At 35.0% G+C, this 22,226-nt stretch overlaps 1 protein-coding gene across 1 annotated transcript in view; it reads right to left on the bottom strand.

Moving 5' to 3' along the window:
- Positions 1 to 1,054: 1,054 nt before the first annotated feature.
- The window catches only part of ar (androgen receptor), a 50,021-nt gene continuing 28,849 nt past the window's right edge, over positions 1,055 to 22,226 (bottom strand). Inside the window, exons 4-8 of the mRNA XM_088924483.1 lie at positions 10,182 to 10,457; positions 8,021 to 8,165; positions 5,970 to 6,100; positions 4,490 to 4,647; positions 1,055 to 2,916 (exon numbers count right to left, since the gene is read on the bottom strand). Of these exons, the coding sequence (XP_088780609.1) occupies positions 2,758 to 2,916; positions 4,490 to 4,647; positions 5,970 to 6,100; positions 8,021 to 8,165; positions 10,182 to 10,457 (869 nt within the window). The 3' untranslated portion in view covers positions 1,055 to 2,757. The remainder of the gene's footprint in view (positions 2,917 to 4,489; positions 4,648 to 5,969; positions 6,101 to 8,020; positions 8,166 to 10,181; positions 10,458 to 22,226) is intronic.

Genomic DNA, 22,226 nt, shown 5'->3' with positions numbered 1-22,226 from the left:
TAGTGTCTTGTGAATAAGAATTGTGTTAAAATGCAGGAGATAGAACTTGATAGAACTAGATAGCTTCATTAAATGAATGTGGATGCTTTGAGCTAGTCCATTTGATCCAGCTGAATAGATGAAGATGGATTCCACATGGAGCTCCAAAAGACATCAGTTAGAGCAAAGTTCTCAAAGTGATGGGTCTGAAGAAAAAAGCAACTAAATGACAGTCCTGAGAGCAGACAGGAGTCTTGAGAAGCTGGGGTAAGAAGCTTGTGGGGTGGTGGGGAGGGAGTGGGAAAGGTTGAGGGCAGACACTGTATCAGTTGGACACCAGCAAGAAAGAGGGTTGAGAAACTTATCAGCCAGGGCTTGTGACTGACATGAGCACTTGGAGCCAGCGAGGGGTGAGGACAAGGAGCCTGGGCCCAATGCAGACTCACATTGTGTACTCACACCCTTTGGGAAGAGTGAATATCAATGACTAATAAGGGGTCCTACAGGGACAAGGAAGAAAGGCAGGGGCCATAGGTACAGTAGGTTGGATGATCAACAGAGACAGTGAGTGGGGACCGTAGGAAAGAGGAGGGTTAAACAAAGGGAGAGGAAAGAATGGGAGAGGAAGTGGCCAAAGTTGTGCCAGAGTTTCACATGGGGGTAACAACATCGGGAGAACTGGAAGAAAAGAGCATACTGTATGTTTTTTTATCATGCAGAGTTGATTGATTGAGATTGCAAGAAGAAGATTGCAGGAAACTCCTTTCCTGGCTCAGAGGAGGTGAATGATGAGGGTGGCTTGTGAGACAAAGCCAGAAGTTACAAAATAAGGTCTAACAGAGATGTCTGTCACTGCCAAAACCAAAATATTGAATGTGAGAAAAGATGCATGTGAAGGAGTTCAGCAGGCAAAATATTTAAGTGTGAGAGTGAAAATGCAAGATTCAATTTGACCTCTTCCCAAACTTCTATTTAACAGCTCCATTTACAGAAAGTGTTTCATTACTTTGTAGAAAGCAAAATATTTTTTACTAATCTTTTTTAACAGACGAGAAATGATGCCCAGATAAACTGATTAAAATAAATAAGTTATCAAAATTCCTTTATTTGTTTTAAATAACATACTTCTCAAAGATGATCTATCCTTCAACCTACTATAGTCTGAAAGCTTATCTACGAAAGAAAGTCTTAACAGTCATCTCTTCCCAACACGTACCAACACGTAAAACAATTGCATTTTGAACAAAAATAATATTGTTTAAAGTTGTAAATGGAAACAGTTTTGAGTTACACCAGATTTGAATTTTAAATTTGTGAATGTGTAGTGCAAAAGAAAATGAGTAAAAGACTCGGTTTGCCTTTGTGCGAGTAACTGAAAGCACTGTGATCAATTGGAAAACTTTAAGAGACTTAAAGCACAAAAACATATTCTGTCAAAAGCTTAACCAGTACAAGTGAATCTTTTGTCAGTATTTAAGAGTAAAAAAGAACAGCTTGTCCACTTAGGACATTAGTACCAGCAGTTAACTACAGCGCAGCAATATTATGTTTCACTGTAAATTACAGTATATTTTTAGAAATTGTCTAAATATAAAACTTGTAAAGGTTTGATTGTTTGCTTAAGCAAGCTAAAATAAATTGAACATATTTACACACACAGCACTTTTAAGCTATTATTTATATTTAGATATTTATATTTTAACTTTTCAAAAAAGGAAACCTTTTGAACAGCAAAATTTTGCTTTTAATATTTCTTCCAAATCTGCTGAGTTTTTAAATAGGTTTATGTAATGCCTTTTATTTTTAGTTTGAGTAAATTTGAAACTAGATCTCAAGATACAGAATTACTCTGGATGGTGGCTGCTCTCTAAATGCTTTTCTGTGTCTGCTCTGCAGGTTTTTGCTAGTGACTAGGTAGTTAAGGTGTAATGTCATAGATCTTCTGCTCCTATGTATTGTTGGTGCGATAAATCATCACATCTTTGTGCCTTCTATGAGTACAGCAAAACCCATTTTTAACCCAACAATGCCCTGCCCTGAAAACATATAGTACAGTTTATGCTAAACATTTTCTGTTAACAGACACTTGTTGGGATTCAGTTTAAGTGTTCTGGAAAATAACATTTACAGTTGCTACACCCTGCTTTTGTACCATGAAATACTTTTTTCTTAGTATAGTTTTTTTTACAGAAAAAATGTGAATGCTTTCACAGCTTTAGCAGGAAATGAAAGATTTTTCATACAGGTAAAATAAGAAATGTCCATTGTTATCTTATTTGGTTAACATCAACAGCAATTTCAGTTGAGCAAGCATAAATGCAATTTTAAAACAACTTCACTTTGGAAGTATTTGCATGAACCACATGATATGCATAGATATGAACTGTACACCTGTAGTTATCTTGCAAGCATCCTTTTTACAGAGTCAGTAAAAAGGACTGTACTTCTGTCTTCCTTGCATTTTACTTTCCTCAATATCTGTCAGGGCTTTTCATGAGAGAATACTTGGAAATGCAGAAGTACTGTACCAAGATGACCCCTATACTGTAGCTTCCGATCAACTCTAAAACCCCAGCTGCTTGAGAAAATGATCTAAATTGCGTCTGACAAGCAGCCAAACTACTGTAATAATAGAATGGTTTTGTACAGTACATTGAGCCATTAGATAAGCAAAACCCGAAAATTTACTGGACACTGGCATCTTGAAAGTGCCCTTCTCCAGAAATATTTTACCAGCAGAAACAGAAGGTAGTTAACTGATAGTCTTGCACACTGTTGCTATTTGTGAAACAAGATTGGCTTCACCATTCCAGCCAACATCTTTGGCACCTGCACTGAGATGATCTCTGACATCATCTCTGGAAAGTTGACCTTTGTTGGGTATGACTGGGCCTGGACAAACAGCTCGAAGGTAAACTGGTGGAGCATCCTCACAATCTTTGAAAACAAAGAAAAAAAGTCATAATATGAGTCAAAATATACCTATAATATAATTATAATCCTGAAAGGGTTTAAGGGTGATGCCAAGATGTGGTTAAAATGATCTGTGGTCAAAACTCTGTCTTATGGATATGAACTTTAGCAGCAGCAAATAAGATGAGTTAAGTTAGATGAGTTAAGAGTGTTGTTAACCTGAATGTTTGCACCTACTATCAGATTAGCACTTTGTCATTGCACTGAAATGTACATAAATTAAAAATAAAGAGTGCAAATAGGTCAGGACCTAGAATAACAAGAAGCACAAATGTGAAAATGAGATGTTAAGATTTTGCCTTGAGTAATTTACACATCCCTACATCCTCTTACATCCTGCAAACATTTCCAGAACCAAGTAAAATGTAAGCAAACGTTCAAAGAGCAATCATTTGTCTTAGAATGGCAGACGTTGTATATTACTGTTTATTTTTACTGTTTTACTGTTTTTACTGTTTTACAAAAAAAATACTATGGTTATGGTTAATTTGAATTGCATCTTAATGACTTGCCACAATACATAGGCAGAGTTCACGCAGAGGCAACTGGAAGCCTTGGTGATTTTTTTTCATTAGTGTCTGAACTTTATAAATGGTATTATCCATGTTATAAATTGACTAAACCGAGAATGACACCTCAGTAAATTATTTCTCCGCCTCTTCTCCTGGGACATAAAGTGCTGAGAATCTTTCTGCCTCCCGCCCAAAGGAACATGCCTCAGGAAAAAGGCCCCTGGCTATGCCACAAGATGGCAGCTCCAATATCGAGACCACCCAGCACTACTGCAAATGAATTACTACTTGTCTGTTCATGTGGTGGTAGCTTTGATGGTGATAACGGCCTTCCTCCTATTGCTTATACATGCCTGTGCTTTACTGCCAGTTTTGCACTTCATTATTGGGCTGTGAAAGCAGACACTGAATACCCTGACGCTCATGGTGCGGTATTTTATATTACAGCACCTTGAGAAGATGTACCATGAAAGGTGCTATATAAAACAAAGGTTTTTGTTATAATTAGAATATTTCCAGCTCATAAACTGTGAATACTGAATAATTTGCATACTGTAGCTATTAAGCTGACAGGGGTCGCAATGCAAACTAACTGCCTCAACTTGAAGCAATTTTGTTTTTGCAGTTACATTTTTATACTATGCATATCTTGGCATCACCCACTTAATTTGGTGACCTAATGTAACTTGATTTCACACTAAAGTTAAACCTTTATGTCAGTGTTTTAAATAATCTCTAAATTTTTAAAAAGAGAAGGTTAGTTGGCATAGACAAGAAGCCATTTCTTTGTAACCACGAGGGATTTATGAAGCACAGTACATTATGTAGGTAAAACACAATAAACAATATAAATGGATTAAGAAGAATGTTTCCAAATTAATTTTAGATTTTGCTGAAATTACTGTATATGTTTCCCGCAATATGCAACAAACCCTACAAATGAATGTATCCTGAAAAAAAATGTACTTATCCCCAATATATTTAATTATTTCTTTTTCTGAATAATGAAGTAAACCAGTTCTCACCGGTTGAAGAGAATCCATGAGCTGCGTTAGCTGGAAGAACCTCTGAGAATAGTTTGACGAGGTTTTCCTGCCAGAGCTGACTAGTCTGTCCAGTTCATGAATGTAGTTTGTCCGCAGCTCATCAAAATACTTCTGACTTTTCAGGCCTTCCACTGGAACTAGAGCATAACATAAAAGTGAAAAATTATAAAGAAAATTTAGATCAAGTCTGAAATAATAGTATTCTGGAAGCTCTAGTAATTGTTAAATGGTAGCTCTTAACTGAAGTTTGGGAGGGTGATGACAACCAAGTTGCTTTTGTTCCAGTTGTTCTATATCATAAACATTCCCAATGTCATCTTCTGAAAGCTAAGCATATCATGCACAAATCTTTCTTTTCCTGTTTTGTTTCACATCCCTCTTCCAACCCTTTGTTGCTTTTGCAGCTATCCTTGCTCACTCCTCACCCTTTAAGGTGGTCCTACTCTCCTCACCCTATGACAAGTGAGCTGGCCCTCAGACAAGCAGGTATAAAATCCCAAATCTCATAAGATAAGATAAGATCACTTTATTGGCCATATACAATTTCTTGCATTAGGAATTTGTCTTTTCGCATACCCCAGCTTGCTCTCCATGAGACATACAGGCACACAGACGGGAAGAGAGAGAAGCTTGGGGTCAGAGCGCAGGGTCAGCCATTTATTCAGCACCCCTGGAACAGCTGGGGTTAACAGGGGCCCAATGGAGTAGGACTCCTTTTGCTGGCTGTGGGATTTGAACCGGCAACCTTCCAGTCACAGGTGCAGATCCTTAGCCATCGCTCCGCCCCTGATACTTAAGTACTTAATAAATATTCTCAAATATTTAATTCTTATTTCATTATTTAATTCTTGGGTGTCATTATTCCTCATTAACGTGTTTTTTTAAATTCCATTTATCAAAAAAAACTTTCACGAAAGTCCCTATCAGAATCATATAAAACATTAAAAACTCTTTTTTTTCAAGACAATACTCATCATGAGATTACAGATTTCATTAAAAGCAGTTCCTCAGAATACAGCTGAGCCTCTTCACTTGAAGAAAGATCTTGTATATTTAGGTATGAGAAGACAATTCAAGATGTTTTCTCGTGTTGAGCTTTTTTAATTTGTTCAATGATAACACTTCAGATATTATAATTATGCTTTATTTATTTTCTTATAGAGTGCTAATTCTTATTACTACTTTTTCCCTTCACAAATTTCAGTATTTTATGTATACAGTAGTAGTTCAGGTGGGTAGCTGCGTCAGCATGTGTAGGCTGCAAAGGGACAAGCTGAAGAAGGCTCCACGGCCGAAACGTTGTGTTCTCTTTCTTCTTTTTTTCAGCATGGAATAAACCTATTACTTGTTCCTTTTATGTATACAGTAGCTTTATGTACCTAAAAACGTCCTTATTATTGTTAAAGATATGCACATTCTATAACTGTGTTTTAAAAATCTCAGAAAAAGAAAGACTTACTGATGCTGAAGAGGAGCAATGCTTTCATACATAGGTATTCTTCCTGTGTGATCTGAAGCCAGGCAAACTCTTGAGCAAGGCGCTTCATTCTAATACAGTGGTCATACATGCTTGAGATGTGCATCCGATGGCTATAAAGTGATAGAGATGAAGAGTTCATGTTATAAGACTATGCATATGGACATCAAAAAAGTCCTTTAATCTTTATTCTCAACCATTTGTGCCTCAGTCTTTGGATCTAAATCAACAAGGGAGTTTCAAAGCATGTTCTAATTTTATTTGAGTGATTCTGCTTTAGCCAACATGACTGAATAGCTACATTTCCATTGACTCAAGCTTTCTTTAAATGGGGAACACCCACTTTTCACACATGAGAATCTTTCCAGGAAATGCAAGGCATCATTCAGTGTGAGCCTCTTTCTAGGAAATGCAAGGCATCATTCAGTGTGAGCCTGTTAAATAGATGTAACCCTCTGGAGCTTGAAAGGTGCTGCAAACCCTAAGGATCACAGTCAAAAAATGACGATTTTTTGGCTCACACAATTTGTCTACCTGCCTGTGTACTGTGTCATTTCAGGGAGGCTGGGAGATGCATAGTAAAGGATGAATTCACACTGCACATGGAAAACATAGTCAAGTTTCTTCTTATGATGAGTGAATCTGCTAATGGACAGTGTTAAGATGATATAGTGGACTTTCATTTGCAAGTAAAAGTATATATATTGACGACATTAAAAAAATAACATTTAGCTATTGCTTACTGTCTTACTACTGAACCCATATACAGTAAAGATCTTTTTATTGTTTTTAAAAGTACCTTTTTAACCCTTGTCTAAACATTACATTTTTTGTATGATTTAGGGCTGCAATTGTTTGCATACATACAGTATAACCACTAAAAACCACAGATCACAACCAGGGGTTGCGAATGGTAATCAACAAAAACTAAGGAGAGAAAAAGCAGGGCATTTTCAAACAGTTTGTGAGTGCATTGGTAGAAAAACTTCTACGTACATAGATTCTCCAATGTCAAAGCCTGACATGGGTCCAGAATATAGATAGCTACCAAATAAGCAAGAGATCATTTGTTTGTTTCTTATCCTACAGTCATAGACCCTTTCCAATAATACTACAGTACTTATGCTTAAGACAAAAGATTTTATATAAATACAGACACAGTTGATGATATATGTATGCATGAACAGCTGTATTACAAATTATACTAGCTTTTCAGGAGTAAGGTGTAAATTACTGAACCAGGACAATTTAAATATTTTGCTGCTGTTTTGTTAAATAGTATAGTTCATTACTCCTAGAATGTCAAGTGAATGACACTGGAAAAATGGTTAGCCAGAACAGAAATAATGAAAGTGATTCTTTGTCACACAACATTCAAGCCTTACTATCTCCGCATGACCAAACATCATTGTATCAACAGAACATTTTCAATTTGCACATTTTTATAATTCTGCAAACAGTTTTTCACATGTTAGTCAATTTCTTGATAAATAATAATTAATACCCAAATAAGTAAAATCTACAGTAAAATAGAAACATGGGAACTAATTTGTCCTAGAAGTTAGAATCAAAATATAATGAATAATTTTGACCAATTTATTTTATATCCATACAGGCACTTTATATTTTCTGTCCTATTGCATTTTTAGTTTTTACAGTTTTCTCTCTTTTATCTAGAGTGCTACATAGCAAAAGAAAGATTATGCAAAATGCAATATTAAAATCTGGGTTAGAATCAAATGACATTATGTCTGAGCTCCCCAGAGAACTTACAATGTATTAGATGATTCTTATTAGTGAATCTTTCTAGGTAAAAAAACAGTTTTATTTTAGCTAATGTTGAGTTTTGAGCACTAAAACATTTTTCTTTTGTCACAAAATTGAAAAATATCATTAAATGCACTAGAGTAAACCTCCGAGAAAATAAAAAGGAGGACAGCATCCTGGCACATATCCTAGAAACGTAAGTTATTTCAGCTATGCAAAATCCCCATTACTTGGAAAATTGGACCTCACAGATGTACAGTACTTACTCATTGAATACAAGGTCAGGAGCAAAGTACAGCATTCTGGCATTAACGTTTTTATAGGACCTCCAACCCAAGGCAAACACCATAACCCCCATCCACGCGTGCTGAATAACAGTCATTTGGTCATCCACATGCAAACTGCGAAAACCTGCAGAAGATTCCATGAAGAAAACAAAAAGAGGAATATTAAGAGCAAATGGTGATACGGCTCTTACACATCAAGAACATTAACATCATAAAACATTCAATGTGAAAACAATGTTCTCTTCTCTGAGAGATTTGCTAACCTGACTTTACAAAAAAAGTGTTAGTGAAAAGAAATGCTACTACATCTGTGATGGCAGTTAATGAGCCTGAAAATACAAAGCCAAAAGTCTGTGACTCAATTCACACTGTAAAATGCATTGAACATGCATTAATTGCGGTCCAAAACGACATTTTGTTTACAAGATGCTTTCTCAGGCACTTCTATGAGTTTGCACTACGTTGTCTTAATCTTTGGGGCATTGTTAATACCAACTCCCCTTTGTCCAAATCCAAAATAAAAAGCAGACTTTCTTACTGTGCTGATCCTGATATTTCAAAAGAAAAGCAGGGAGTATTGTACAGAGAAGAGGTATAAAACCATGACAACCACTGATTCTTCCATCTCTACACAAAAAAAAAACTCAGACTACAGAAAGACTATAGAACTTTGTGACACTCTACAAAGTCACCAGAATGTTGCTTACATTTGTAGCTTGTTTAAGATAATACCTAGAAACTATATTTGTGTATACAACATTGTAGGTTGTTTCATGGTTAAATATCACTGCAAATTGAGAAGTGATACCATTTGTTTCTCACCTCCATTCTCTTTGTCCTTTAAGGAAAGCCTGCAAGCTAAATGTTTAAGTACTGTACACACATCCAAAGAAAACAAGTGGGTTATAAAAACAGAACTAAAATGAGCTCTTATTTATCCAAACTTCAAAATTAAAATTTTAATATACCTTGTATGTCACTAATAAACATTATACTCTTATGTACTACACTATTTAATAGACAACTGAACAGGTTATTTCAAAATTACATTCCTGATATCCTTTCGTCATGCATGTACAGGTTAATTCCATAATAATCCTGATGTCAGGTGTCCAATATCATCAGTAACTTGGAAATTGGACAAGCATTTATCCTTTAGTTTGCTTTTATCACAGGTTGTGAGTATGTTGGCTCTATGTTTCTGTGCAGGTTTTTATACTTATTTCTCTCTAGTGGCTTAATCCTATGTATCATTGAACTGATAAAAAAATAACAATTACCTTTCATTTTCACATTTTTGCAGCACTCTACTTGACATACGGTACTCTATATAATTAAAGCGAACTGAATTTCCTGTTACTATTGGGCTTTATCATCAGTTGAACAGCATGAGAACATAGTATAGTATGTGGTCAGCCTAAATAAAAACAAAGGCTTTCATCCATTTTCTAAACGAAGTCTTCCAATTCAGGGTCAAGTGAAAAAAATGCTATTCAAAACTGATAAATTCTAGCGGAACTCTCCTCTCAGTTGTAAAATGACTCTGAAGATTGTTGCTTGGATGCAAAATATATTTTAAGAAAATTCCAGACGTGAGAGATTAGGCAACATCATGGGCCAGTTTATCTATGAGGAAGTCCTTCAGCTCTAACGAATTAAAATGTCAGCTTTCCCATGGAGAGTATTTCTGTCCATTAGAACTAATACTGCACAGCTGCAGTAAATATCCAAGTTTGGAACTGATATTGTCTTAATAAACAGATCTATAAACTTCAGGGCCTAAAGTCTGAAAAAAAATTTGAGTTGCAATAATTTCTGCAAATTCCTTCTTCAAGAAAAGTGTTGTTTATATTAAACAGTGGCTTTTATGAAACCTCAATGTTGTTTAGCAGCACTTCTCATAGTAAAATTTCATGTTTTATTTGCATAAAAGACATTTACATTAGGTTTGCATAAAATAGTTTAAAAATAACAGGACAGGATATGCTACTTTTTATTATGGGGAAAAAAAGGATGATCCAACTTTATGCAATGCCAAGTATTCAGCTACCCAGTTTACATTGTTCTTAGAAACATTAAACTTAAGAACTTTTATACTTCACACTATACAAACTCCCTTTGAACTTTAAGTGGTCTTTACCTGGCAACCCTTTTGCCCACTTCACAACTTTCACCAGTTGTCGTTCTCCCAGTTCATTCAAGCTGGTGAGCAGACAAGCTGCTGAATCAGGCTGGGCATTGTCATGGCCTGCATTCACCACCTCTGGCTCGATGGACTCCAATATATTCAGGAACACTGGCTGGGTGTGGGTAGTGATGCTGGGCTTTGGAGACATACACTGGACTGTCTCAATGGGGTTTTGGTTCCCAGCTTCTTCTAGACCTTTCAGCTGTCCAATCTTCTTCAACTTCCGAGCTTCAAAAGAAAGAGACAGGCAAGATCATTTTATATTTAATACATTTTATTAAACATAGAAGGACATGTTCATTTTATGTCATGCCACAGGCACAGAAATACAGATTCTACCAAAGGTATAAATCATTTTTAACAAGGTCCTTTCCAACAAGTACCATTTTCTGAGGACTAACGTAACCCATCTGCAGTGCCAAGAAGAAGTTTCTGAACCCACTGCGTTGATACAAACTGCTGCATTATAGGCCTAAAATGTAAAATCCTTCATGCATGTATTACATTATAAACTATATATTCTAAAAATAAACGTTTTGTTTATTTAAGAGGAGGCGGGTTTTAATTAAACAAGGGTATCATTGTAAAGAATTGGAATTCCTATAATTATATGGGGGTTCACAAGCTCTCTCTCAATCCTGTGCTGTTTACTAAGAGTAAAGACTCTGTGCTGCGTTCAATAATCTGGAATTTTTACGCTGACACTGAATGATGTGCAGTGTTTTGGGGACATACATCTTCACACAGTGTGAAAGAGTAATGTGTGAAAACATCTATATATTTACCAAGATACCATTATATAGCCCCTAGAAAAATAAATATGATCTTTGTAGACAAGCTATTATAATTTCTTTATTTTGGTTACATAATATAATCCAGGTTAGTGTCATGCCAACCCAGAGCTTAACCTGGAAACTAAGAGAACAAGGCAGGACAATGAATGAAACTCTAGTCTACTGTAGGACATACTGTACACACAGACCAGAAAACAGAAACAATTTACAGACACCAATTAATCAAGGTAAGTTATCTTTGGAATGTAGGAAGAACCCACAGCACCTGGCGAAAACCCATGTGAACAACAGGAGGACTTGAAGGCTATAAACTGAAGATGCCTGAGTCTAGGAATGACCCCAGCACCCAAGACCTGTAAGGCAACAGTGCTTTCATAAACTTCTGGCATTTTCAGAATGAGATCTGTTAACCCTGTTTCACAGGTAGAGAGATGGCCATAATACAAAGAAGTACAACAGTTACATAAATAATACAGAGTATTCACGTATTGTATGCATTCAATTGAAATATTAAAAGAGTCGCAAACAAAATTCATAATGTACATTATGTGAAAAAGCAGCAGCTGGTATGCAGTATCTTCTGGGAGCAATTCAGATTTTATTTTTCACAGCACCCACCTGCAGATACAGTTTCAAATAATTTGGCCAATTCAAAACCAGGCACCGATTCGGAAAGACTAACAAAGGAGATTTTACAGTTTATTTTTGGAGGGTTCATGCAGCAAAAACTAGACAGTTTCAGCACATTTGTTAAATATGTGTCTGAGATCTGTGCGACTATTGTCATAAGGATTGACGGTGCGTAGAGATGTGATGTCCATGACGGAGATTAAACATTCCGGGCCCTGAAACCAAAAGCTGTCAAACTGCTGCAGAACATGGTTAGTGTTCTTAATTTATCAAGGAAGATCCTCACCAAATGGTCTTATTAAGCTGTAAAAGAGAACAGAATTGGTGAGTAGTTGGACAGTTATAGGAAGAGAGGATGATGTGTCCTGGCTTGTTGATCTTGGCATGGAAGTAAACACCTAAAATCAGGTGGTTAACCTCAGGAAGCAGTTCTTCATAAGAACACCACAAACAAGATACGCAGAATTATGCTGTAGCATTTGGTATAAACTTTTATGCTTTTTGTTTTCCGAAAACGTTATGTTTTTCTCATTTTATTGTTTTTCTGAAATATTTTATTTTTTAATACAGGTCTCTAATCGGTGAACTGACATTCCCAGTTATCCTACGATCAAACATATGCCCAAACCACTTCAAAAACAAAAGGGAAAGGAAAGCTTTAGCAACCATTGCACTTCTAAAAAACTAAGGATAAACAGGAGAATGAAAGGGTAGATTTAAAACAATAAAACCCATCTTCTAAATTCAATGTAGTTAGATTGTGAATAATGGATAATGGAAACACTAAATGACTGAGAGGTTTTCTGAAATAATAACTTTCATTTGTCAGCAGCTTTTCCAAACTGGATTCAGAAAATGTGCTTTTCTGAGATGGATAGCTAGATGGATAGCTAGATTGCTTTTTGCTTGTATAAAGACCGTGTCATCACCACAATTTTATTCTGGACAGTAAATTATGGATTTACCTAATATATATTTCTTTTTTATTCATTTCTCTTAATTCACAGTGTCATGACAATATCTACTAACATCTAGACATTTGTGTGTAACCTGGATCATTCTAATTCAAGGCTAATTCTAAATTTCAGAAAAAAATATTAGAAAACCAGAAATAATTATTTAATCAAGTTTATCCAACCTGTTGTTTTGGATTTTGAACTTTTTTAGCTTTTATCATATAATGTTGTTTCTTGTGTATAGTAGCTCCAAACTGATGCTTTATTAAAGTCTGATGTCTTTCAAGGGTTTGCTTTGAAAAATGTTTGTGTATGATAAAGTTGTATATAACTTTAAATTATATATAGCTAAATTGTATGTACAGTACATGTACAAGATACAGTATAGAGGGCTATGTTTGAGAAATATTTACATTCTTAAATTATCTGTAAATGTTGATTTCTGGAAGAATGTTAATTTTTATTTCAAGATTACACGATTATTATTTTATTTCAAATCAGCCATGAAAATAAATGTAAAGCACTTCAATCTACATACAGTACCTTTGAAAGAAATCCATGAACTATCATCCTGTCATCCATATAAATACTATTGCTGAAATGCTCTACAGTTTCTGTCCAATTTAGTTGAACTGAAAACCAATTCAAGAGGTTTTCTTAGGATTTTAAGGCATTTTCTGTTAGAATATTTCCTGCACAGGCTGATTTTCAATTACATTTTGCCCCTTACTGTTTGGTGCTCATCCACACACATTCCACACTAGTTTGCAAAATAATTTAACTTTATGCAACAAAAATATATGAAAAACATATGCTAATACACCCAACAAAAAATGCATTATTTAACATATCATTTATACACCTACTTATTCTACTAGCCAGTAATAAGGTTGGGTTTCACTTTAATTTGTTCTGTTTTGAATAAACGAATGAAGTATTGAATAAAGTTATCATATTTATGATAATAACAGAACAAGAGGAGCTTTTGATATACTGTAAATGTTGTTAATATTGTTGTTGTTATAAATATACTAATGCATATTTTTGGTATGCATTAGCAGTTCCCATGATCAATGTCACAGGCATTTTACAATTAATAGTGAGTAAATGCAGATACAGCTTTTGTCTTTACCAGTCACAGCTCAAACTTGAATTTAGTTGAACATTTATTTGCTCTTCTGAGAGGATAATTCTTTCAAGAAATCTCTCTCTTTCTGCTCATCAGCACCTCCAAACACATCAAAGCTTGCCATTTTCTCCCAGGAAAAGCAAAAACTGCACAAAGAATAGACTATTATCCAGCCTTTTAAAATATATTTTGATGTGAAAACTTTTTTTTGTTTCAAATCATCACAAAATTAAACTTAACACTTATTGCTGTCAGTATTAATATGTTCTTGAATGCAAAAATTCAATTAAGCAACCAATAAAAAGCATCTTATTCTAATTACAACAATGATTTAAAGTAAATTAGTAACAGCATACAGCCTTTTGAATCAGATTTAAAATGTTTTAATGAGAAAATGCCATTCTTCTTCTTCTATCTTAGGAACAGTTTTGACTATAAAGGGATTTTATGAACACCTGATGAACTTTAAACAACATTGCTGGATCTATAAAGGCCTTTTGCACGGGCAGTTAATGATAATTTTTTCAGTGTGCTTATAGAGCATTTTTCCAACATTAATGTCTATTCTCAGTATTGCAAGCACAATACATAACCTAGACCCTGTGGTAGCAACAGTATGTTTTCTTCATGAAGCTGAGGTGGGATTGTATTGTCCAAAGAATAGATTGGCTTCTAGTAAAAAAAGGAAAAGACACTTGTTCTTTAAGTTGGGACAAACAACAAATTCAAAGATTTTAGAAATAAACTGAAGAGCAGAATCAGTTCTTGGGGAGCCTGCCTGCACCAGGATACGATGGACTGCAGTGTTAATCTGTAAGTACAGTTCAGTATGGTTGAGAATCAGGTGTGTTAAAGAAGGCTTCAACTTTATCGGTCACTGGAAACATTTCTAAGGCACAGGCCATTTGTATGGCCAAGACAGACTGCATATGAACTAGACAAGAACTTCATATTCTAAAATATCTAAACTAGAATGGAAGAGGGCAGAAGGTCTTAAGAAAATATGCAAGGGGAAAATATAAGGGACAAACAACCTCAAAGGACCAGGTAATATTTATGAATTCCAAACGTATCAGGAGCAAGAAACAGAAGCTCCTGCATTTGCATGTGATTATGATGTAATTGTTGAATACAGCATTAATGGTCAATGAACTCGATAGCTAGCACAGCAAGAAATATATGCAAATATATGTAAAAGTACTCTATATGAATATGTAAAAATGTTGGAAAACAGATTTACAATGACAAATGTTTATTTTTATCTCTAACCTTCCTGTGGACACTTACAGTATATCTTTAGAAAACCAACACAATGCCAGCTCAAACGTGTATAGCACTACATATAAATAAGACATTGTAACTCCTATGGAATATAATTTTTATTCACTTTCAATCCATCCCCCAAACAGTTCACTGTTACTGCTACCAGGTATACTTTGCACTGAAGGTATGTTTGTTTGCTTTTTAACAATAAATACATTTTTTATGGCGTGATTGCCAGTAATTAATTGCAAGAGAGGGCACTGTGTAGGTGTAGCACAAGTGAAACATTGCGTGAGAATTGGTATGGTAGGCTACCATGTGCCTATTTTAAATGACCTGAGGGTTGTTAGAGCTTAGGGTTGGGCTTTGAGATGATTCACATGGTTTTGATATGAGGCATCACATAATTACAAGTTTGGATAGTTGGCAGATAGTTCTGTTTTTCACTCTACTTCTCCCAAAGCTCATCTTGTCTTAATTGGAGGAGAAAGAGGCCACCCCACTTGTTCCACTGTTTAAAACAAAAGAAAAGGCTTGGGTTTTGATGTCCAAATCACATGGCAGATCTTCTCTCATGGCATTTTTCCCCTGCGGACAGTTTATTGTAAGGTGAATCAACACCTGGAAAAACTGATAAACTGTCATCGTATTGTAGTTCTTACAGTACATTGCTTAGTACGATCTTTTTCAGTCTTCTTTCATGAGCATGGTATACAAAAAAGACAAAAAGATTTTTCTGTGCATAGCCACATTAATTTTCCAGCAGTCAGGGTTTTTGAGTTTTTCTTATTGCCTGGAAGTATAGTCTGCTACTCAGTCAGGAGAGGCTAAATCTAACATGGTAGCAAAGGATTTGCCCTTTGGTAGGTTCGCTGGGAGGGAAGAAGTGCCGTGGGGAAGACTTATCACATGGCACCACCATAATAAGCTTCAAATGATCTAGGTTTAGTCTGAAAAAGCCCAATGTAGAGCCCTCTCCCTTTACTTATGAAATCTCTCTTCTCTTCTTAACTTGGAACAAAAACAGCAGTTGTAATATTTCCATTATGTCAACAGTAAAACATGCACCTATAAGTAGAGGACGTTTTAATTTGGGTACTTTTAAAATATACTTGAGCTTGCCCACTCTATGTATTGTACTCCAGGGGCTATCAGTAGATCTATCAAAAATGACAAAGGACAGAAAGGAAAGAAAGTGCTTGATCATGCTAATTTTCACTAATCACCCTATCACACTGAAATTGAATAGCAAAAGTTATCCCACCAGATGATAAATATCATCAACTAGCTCACTATTTTAAAATAAACATAACACAAACCTTTTCTGCTCTGAAAAGCCAGAACCAGTGTCAGTTTTGGTTCTGAGACTAAGTTGGCTTTGCGGTGTGTAACAACTAGTACATATTTTAATAAATTCACATCATGAATAAAAGATATTTAAAAAGTTACCATTTTTACATTCCTTTCAGGCTGCAGTGTTAATTGTACTTTTAAACTATTTTATAGATCTAAAACAAAAAAATAAGAGAGAATGAAAAACAAACAACTGGAAACCATTTAAAATAACACACAAAAAGTATCTGTTATGGTTTTTTTCTCTGTAGAGTTTCAGGTTTTTTCTAATAGACAAAATTGTACAAGTACTGCCAATTGAATTTAACAAGGCTTGAATGATATGTATACGTTTGATATGTTTATATGTATATGTATATATAGAATGCTTTGAGTTCCATATTTCTGTTCTGTGAATGTAATCAGCTTCATACTTGACATTGATTATAAAAATGGTGCAAAATTGGTTAGCCTTACTGAGTTTAGATAGGCATTTTCTTCCTTCCACAGACCAAGTGTAAACGACATTGATTTTCTTTTTCTGCTTTAAATCAATCAATCAATCAAGGTTTTTTTTATCAAATGCAAAACAATACAGCATACAGCGGTGGTTGTCGGCAATGAAATGCTTTTTCCGCAAGCTTGCAAGGAGAGATAGGACAGAAGTTGTTAGAATTAAGGTTACAGAGTAGAATACAATAAATTATACAATTTACAAGATTTACGCAATTAATAACATAAGGAGATATGGTAGGGATAGGAGGTGTCAGAGAAAGGAAGAAAAAATGCAGGTGCACCTTATCAGTTTCAAGTGGACTGACTCATCAGTGGTCGTTTGGGTAATTGCTTGTGGCTGCCACGAGGTAATTTGAAAATGCTGTTCAATGTTTTTTTTAATTACAACAGTACATTAATTTTCTTTCCTACTTTTTAGGCCAACACATAAATGTGAGCTCCAATTAAGTAAATAACGTACTTGCTGTTGACTACATCTTACAGTATATCAGTTAAAACTCCACTCCACAAAGCAAAACAGGTTCTGATGGCACATACAGAGAGCTGACAGTGTTGTTGTATACACAGGGTTAGTTCTGTTTAGTAGCAACAAATGTATAAAATATCTGAATGTTTTAGTCTCCTTCTAAAACAGCATTGGAGCAGCGCTCATCATATCTTTTCCTTTGTATCTTTTAACTAACAAAATACAGTACAGCATTTCATCAAGCGATTACAAATCTGTCCATTGTTTAGAAAAAGTTTTGTGTGGATTTCAAAAATCAAAGAAAAAAAAACACTAGACTAAATAAAATGCGCTTAAAAACAAAATGAGGAGAAAATTCCTATTTTGCGTTGAACTAATGGAGATGCAAATAAAATGATCTGTAGTTCTGCACTTGAAGTCTAGACAGAAACTCAAATTGCCTAAGAGTCAAAGACCTGCGTGTAAATTGCTAGTAAAGTAGAATGTCAGGCAAAAACATTTTACGCTCCAAAGATAGCTCTTCACTTCAAATCTTCATTGCATCCTGCAAAAAATCTTTCAATACAATCTTTTCTGGCATAATAGTTTTGTTACATATTGAGCTGTAGTTTTGGGTTTACGAAGGCAAAACACTGGAAAAAACACCACAATGCATTTGTTCAATACTCTTCTTTTGTTACATGTAAGGGCACTCAAATATATCTCAGGGCAAGGAACATTTTGCAAGAGTTTTCTAGTGTAAAATAAGTATAATCTGACTAGCCTTAGATCCACATATAGTATCTGAACAGTTTTGCTAACAAAAACAAAACACCTGCAATAAAAATAGTTATAAACAGCGAATTTGGCTACAGGACAAAGGAAACTTTCACTGCTCTGTAAGCCAAGAAGAAAAAAAAAAGACTGCACTTTGGAGGGAGCTCTTGGACAAATTGACCTAAATACTTCTGCCAAAGTTATTTTTTGGCAAACAGTTTGCTTTTTATCGGCCACAATAAAGATGATCAAATACTGCCTGCAGTTCCTGAAGATGTGTGCTCCTAACAAACAGAAAATAAAAAAAACAATTCTTAGATACAAGGGACAAATGTTTCTAATACATTACTTTGACTTTGACATGATAATTCATTCTGCTGCAGTTTTCCAAAAAGGTTCTCAATACATGTACTACAGAATGTATTGTAAATGGCGACTAATTAAAAAAAAATCATACGAATTAAATGCCTTAAAATAAAACCATACAATTAAGCTATAGTCTACCTGGAGTATGCAGTAAAAGTGTACCAGAAAATGCTGTATTAAGAATAAATCTTTTTTGCAATGTGCATCTGTAAAAGCAGACTCCAACAGTAAGGTTTAAAGTTAATTTGCTATTAATTTATTAGTTGATAAATTACACACACATTTAGTGCTCATTCCTACTGAATAATGGATATACATGAACACAGAAGCTCGGTATTGCATAGATATCCTCATGCTGGCATTAAAGTTTTTGGTGGGCTTACACAGCAAACAGAAAGGAGCTTTAAAAAATTCTTAGTCACACATTAACATGGAAAATATACAGTGTAATTCCAAATTAAGATTGGTGCTTTTTACACGCACAGAAAGAATAAACAAAAAATAATTTTGCAGTTTTTGGAAGAAGGTTAGATTTGCCTTATGAAAAGCTCCTTCCATAAGTGAGTTTAGCCAGACTAGTTAAAAACAGTAGTAACTAAGAAAAAGTCCTTGGCTAAAAAATTTAAGACTTTATTGTACTTATTGTAATACGTAATGGGGGCATCATACTATTACATTATGTTGTTGCAAGCACTATATATTCTATTCATAATCAATTGTGCGCTATTCATAAACTAGTAAAAATGATATCACCATACTGCCCATACTGTACATTACTTATTTTCTATACTGTATGATAAATCTGAGCTCGTGCTGTGCTTTGGATTCCTGTACACTTTACTGTTGTGCATTGGTGTGAAAATGCACAGAACATACACTTCATAGATTTTAATGTCCTTTTGAACAGATCTTTTTTTTGTGCTTAACACTGTAATTATAGTAACATACCACAATTTACCCCTAAACTCTAACTGCACAATGAAAGATGAGCTATTTTGGAACAGCACTGAAAAAGCTTTAGCGTTGATCAGATATAAACCCTATACAGATCATTGTTGACAGCAATAGATCTGCATGATTGTATAATTGTGGAGAATCCTCTGAAATAGGCATTAAGAGATGAAACACATTTAAGTGTTTCAAAAGTAGTAAAAACAAATGCTTAGAGTCATTTTATGTTCCTAGATTAAGCACTTGTACTAAGCTCACACAAAATCACATTTCAGTTTAGCTGAGCAATTCTTAACATGTACAGTATACTGTAGTCTTCTTTAGGGTTTTTTTTCCCTTACAACACTGGAACCCCTTATGAACTTCTAAATATTTGTGAAGAACCATCAAGTGAAGAGGCTACCTACTGTACATTAAGCAAGAAGCACTTTCTTTATAATTTTGGTTGTCAGGTTCAGTATGTCTCAAAGAACAGCAAGCGATATTATAATAAAATGGTTCCATATCTTTTTATACAAAAGATCTTCTCATGAAGTTCAAGAATCAATTTAAAGCATGCTGGATAATCAAATATGAGTTTAACTAAGGTCTAGGTCAGGATTTATAAATATAAAAATTAAGCAAAATTTTACCATGTATCAGCAGACTTGGTATTAAGAAGTCTTGAAACACGATCTTTATACAGCTATTAACTGAAATTTTAACTGAAAAATGACTGAAAATCCCAATTCAATCTTCCCTGTCATACTTTTGGTTTAAGCCAGAAATGCCTAAAAACAAAGCAGTCATATCTATTTTGATTTGGAATGCAAGGTCAGCGAGTGTGGAAGTCTCAAATTCAAAATTTCCACAATAGTTCCACAATGCTGCCCCTCATGCCAGCATAACCGATAGTTTTGGCCTATCCAAAAGCATCCAATGATGCTTTTTAGTAAAATAAATATGATCCACAGAGTACCTTTAGATATCTCTGTTAAATGTTTTGAAATTATATAGTGATACCTGTACTGTTTGTCGAACTTAATTAACATAGATATTGTATATACACATTCATATTATTGCGGTTTGTTTTACACGCGGTATATTGTAATACAGAGTTATCTATTTCACATTCAACCCCCTCTTTAGCCCAAACATTATTGCTAAATCATATACTATATTTAAATCTCCAATGTAAATATTTTAGCAGTTGTCCCCACTACTGAGGCCACTTCAACTTCCGTCCAGAGAACAGTAACCAGATACTGTACATTCTGGGGCTTAAGGGAATGTCCTGCACTGACAGGCTGAATGAACCTTTTTAAACTTGAACAGAGAAAACTACAAGTGGACCTCATACAAGCATTCAAAATCTTCAACGGCATTGACAAACCCAGCTGATTCCTTCAGAATGAACAGTAAAACAAGAACCAGAGGACAAATTGCAAATTGCATGGAAGTACATATAAAACCAAAAACAGCTGGCACTTATTTACCCAAAGGGTTGTGGGAGAATGGAACAAGCTACTCAGCCATGTTGTTGAAGCCAATACCCTGACTTCCTTCCAGAAATGTCTGGGTGAGATGCCTGAATCAGTTATCTACTACCTACTGAAGGGGCTAAAACTCCTCTCAGTTGTAACCTTTCTTATTACACCACATTATTTCAAATCTTCAATGTCAGCAGTATAACCAGAAATTTTCACTGCTCTGTTCATGTGATATAATGGAAGTGGTTGGAGGTTATGTATGCTATGCTTTTGTTTTACTTTGGTTTGAAATGCTTTAAGTTTTTTTTTAGCTCAGTTCTCATTGTGAGCTCAGACACTCTTCTGGGAAAAAATCTCAGAGTGCCTAGATTCAGCAGGTCATAGCCCTGAAGCACAGTGCTTAACTGTACCAATCTACCATTGTTGCAAATGCATTAATGCCTTTTAGGAGCTTCTGCAGAAGGGTAATATTAAATACCGGACTGGCAGCTAATACTTCTTCTTTATGCACACTCAATACATTAATTAACTTTTAAATGTATGAAGGTTAGGAAGGTTCAGCAAAACAGAAGCAAGTGCTTAGATGCTATTAGAAGCGAAAGCCAAGAATAAATATCATAACCCCTTCAGATATTCACTGCAGTATCTGTTTTCATCCTCTTCTATTTTTAATCCAACATTGACTTTTCAGAGAAATCTTATTAATCTAGGACAAAATCTAAGAAAGGTGTGCAAAGCTTTGCATGCGCTGCTTTAGTTACAGTCCTTTGGTTTTTTCTTGGGCAATTTATGGGAACTTTTTAACATTTGATTTCCTAATCCCCTTAAATTCATTTCAGTTGAATCCGTGTGGATTGAAGTTAGGCGACACAAGCTACAGTATAGTGTCTATATCCAAAACCTATTTGCAAGCTATAAAGTTCACAAAAGGTCAGTCTGTGTCACTCTAGGAATGAGGTCATGCTGTGGTTTGTCCTTTCCTGTGGTCTTGCTATAATCAAATCAGTAATTTGTTCAAAGTATAATTTTAATTTAATTCATCTGATGTGCTTGAATAGGTTCAGGAACATGATATGAAGAATAACCTCACAATGACCCAGATCAAATAAAAAATTCAATACACCTGCCAAAATTGCAAATTACACACCCATTCCATGATGGCAGGTGTTAAGTGTGAGAAGTAAAAAACCTTTTGTTTTATCAGAAATCTCCAAACACGAAATTTGTAAATAACTGGTGGGTTAATGTTTGGTTAAATCTTGGCCAAATATAAATCAAAATACAAGACCTGTATTTATTTTTTTCAAGATTCACAAAACGTAATATCTGTATGTACAGTAAGACAGAATCATTAATGTGAAGGAGACTA

Source organism: Atractosteus spatula, chromosome 9 (assembly GCF_055471065.1).
Source record: "Atractosteus spatula isolate fAtrSpa1 chromosome 9, fAtrSpa1.hap1, whole genome shotgun sequence".
NCBI lineage: Eukaryota > Metazoa > Chordata > Actinopteri > Semionotiformes > Lepisosteidae > Atractosteus > Atractosteus spatula.
The sequence above is the reverse complement of the archived record's forward strand: the minus strand, read 5'-3'. Positions and strand labels throughout refer to the sequence as shown.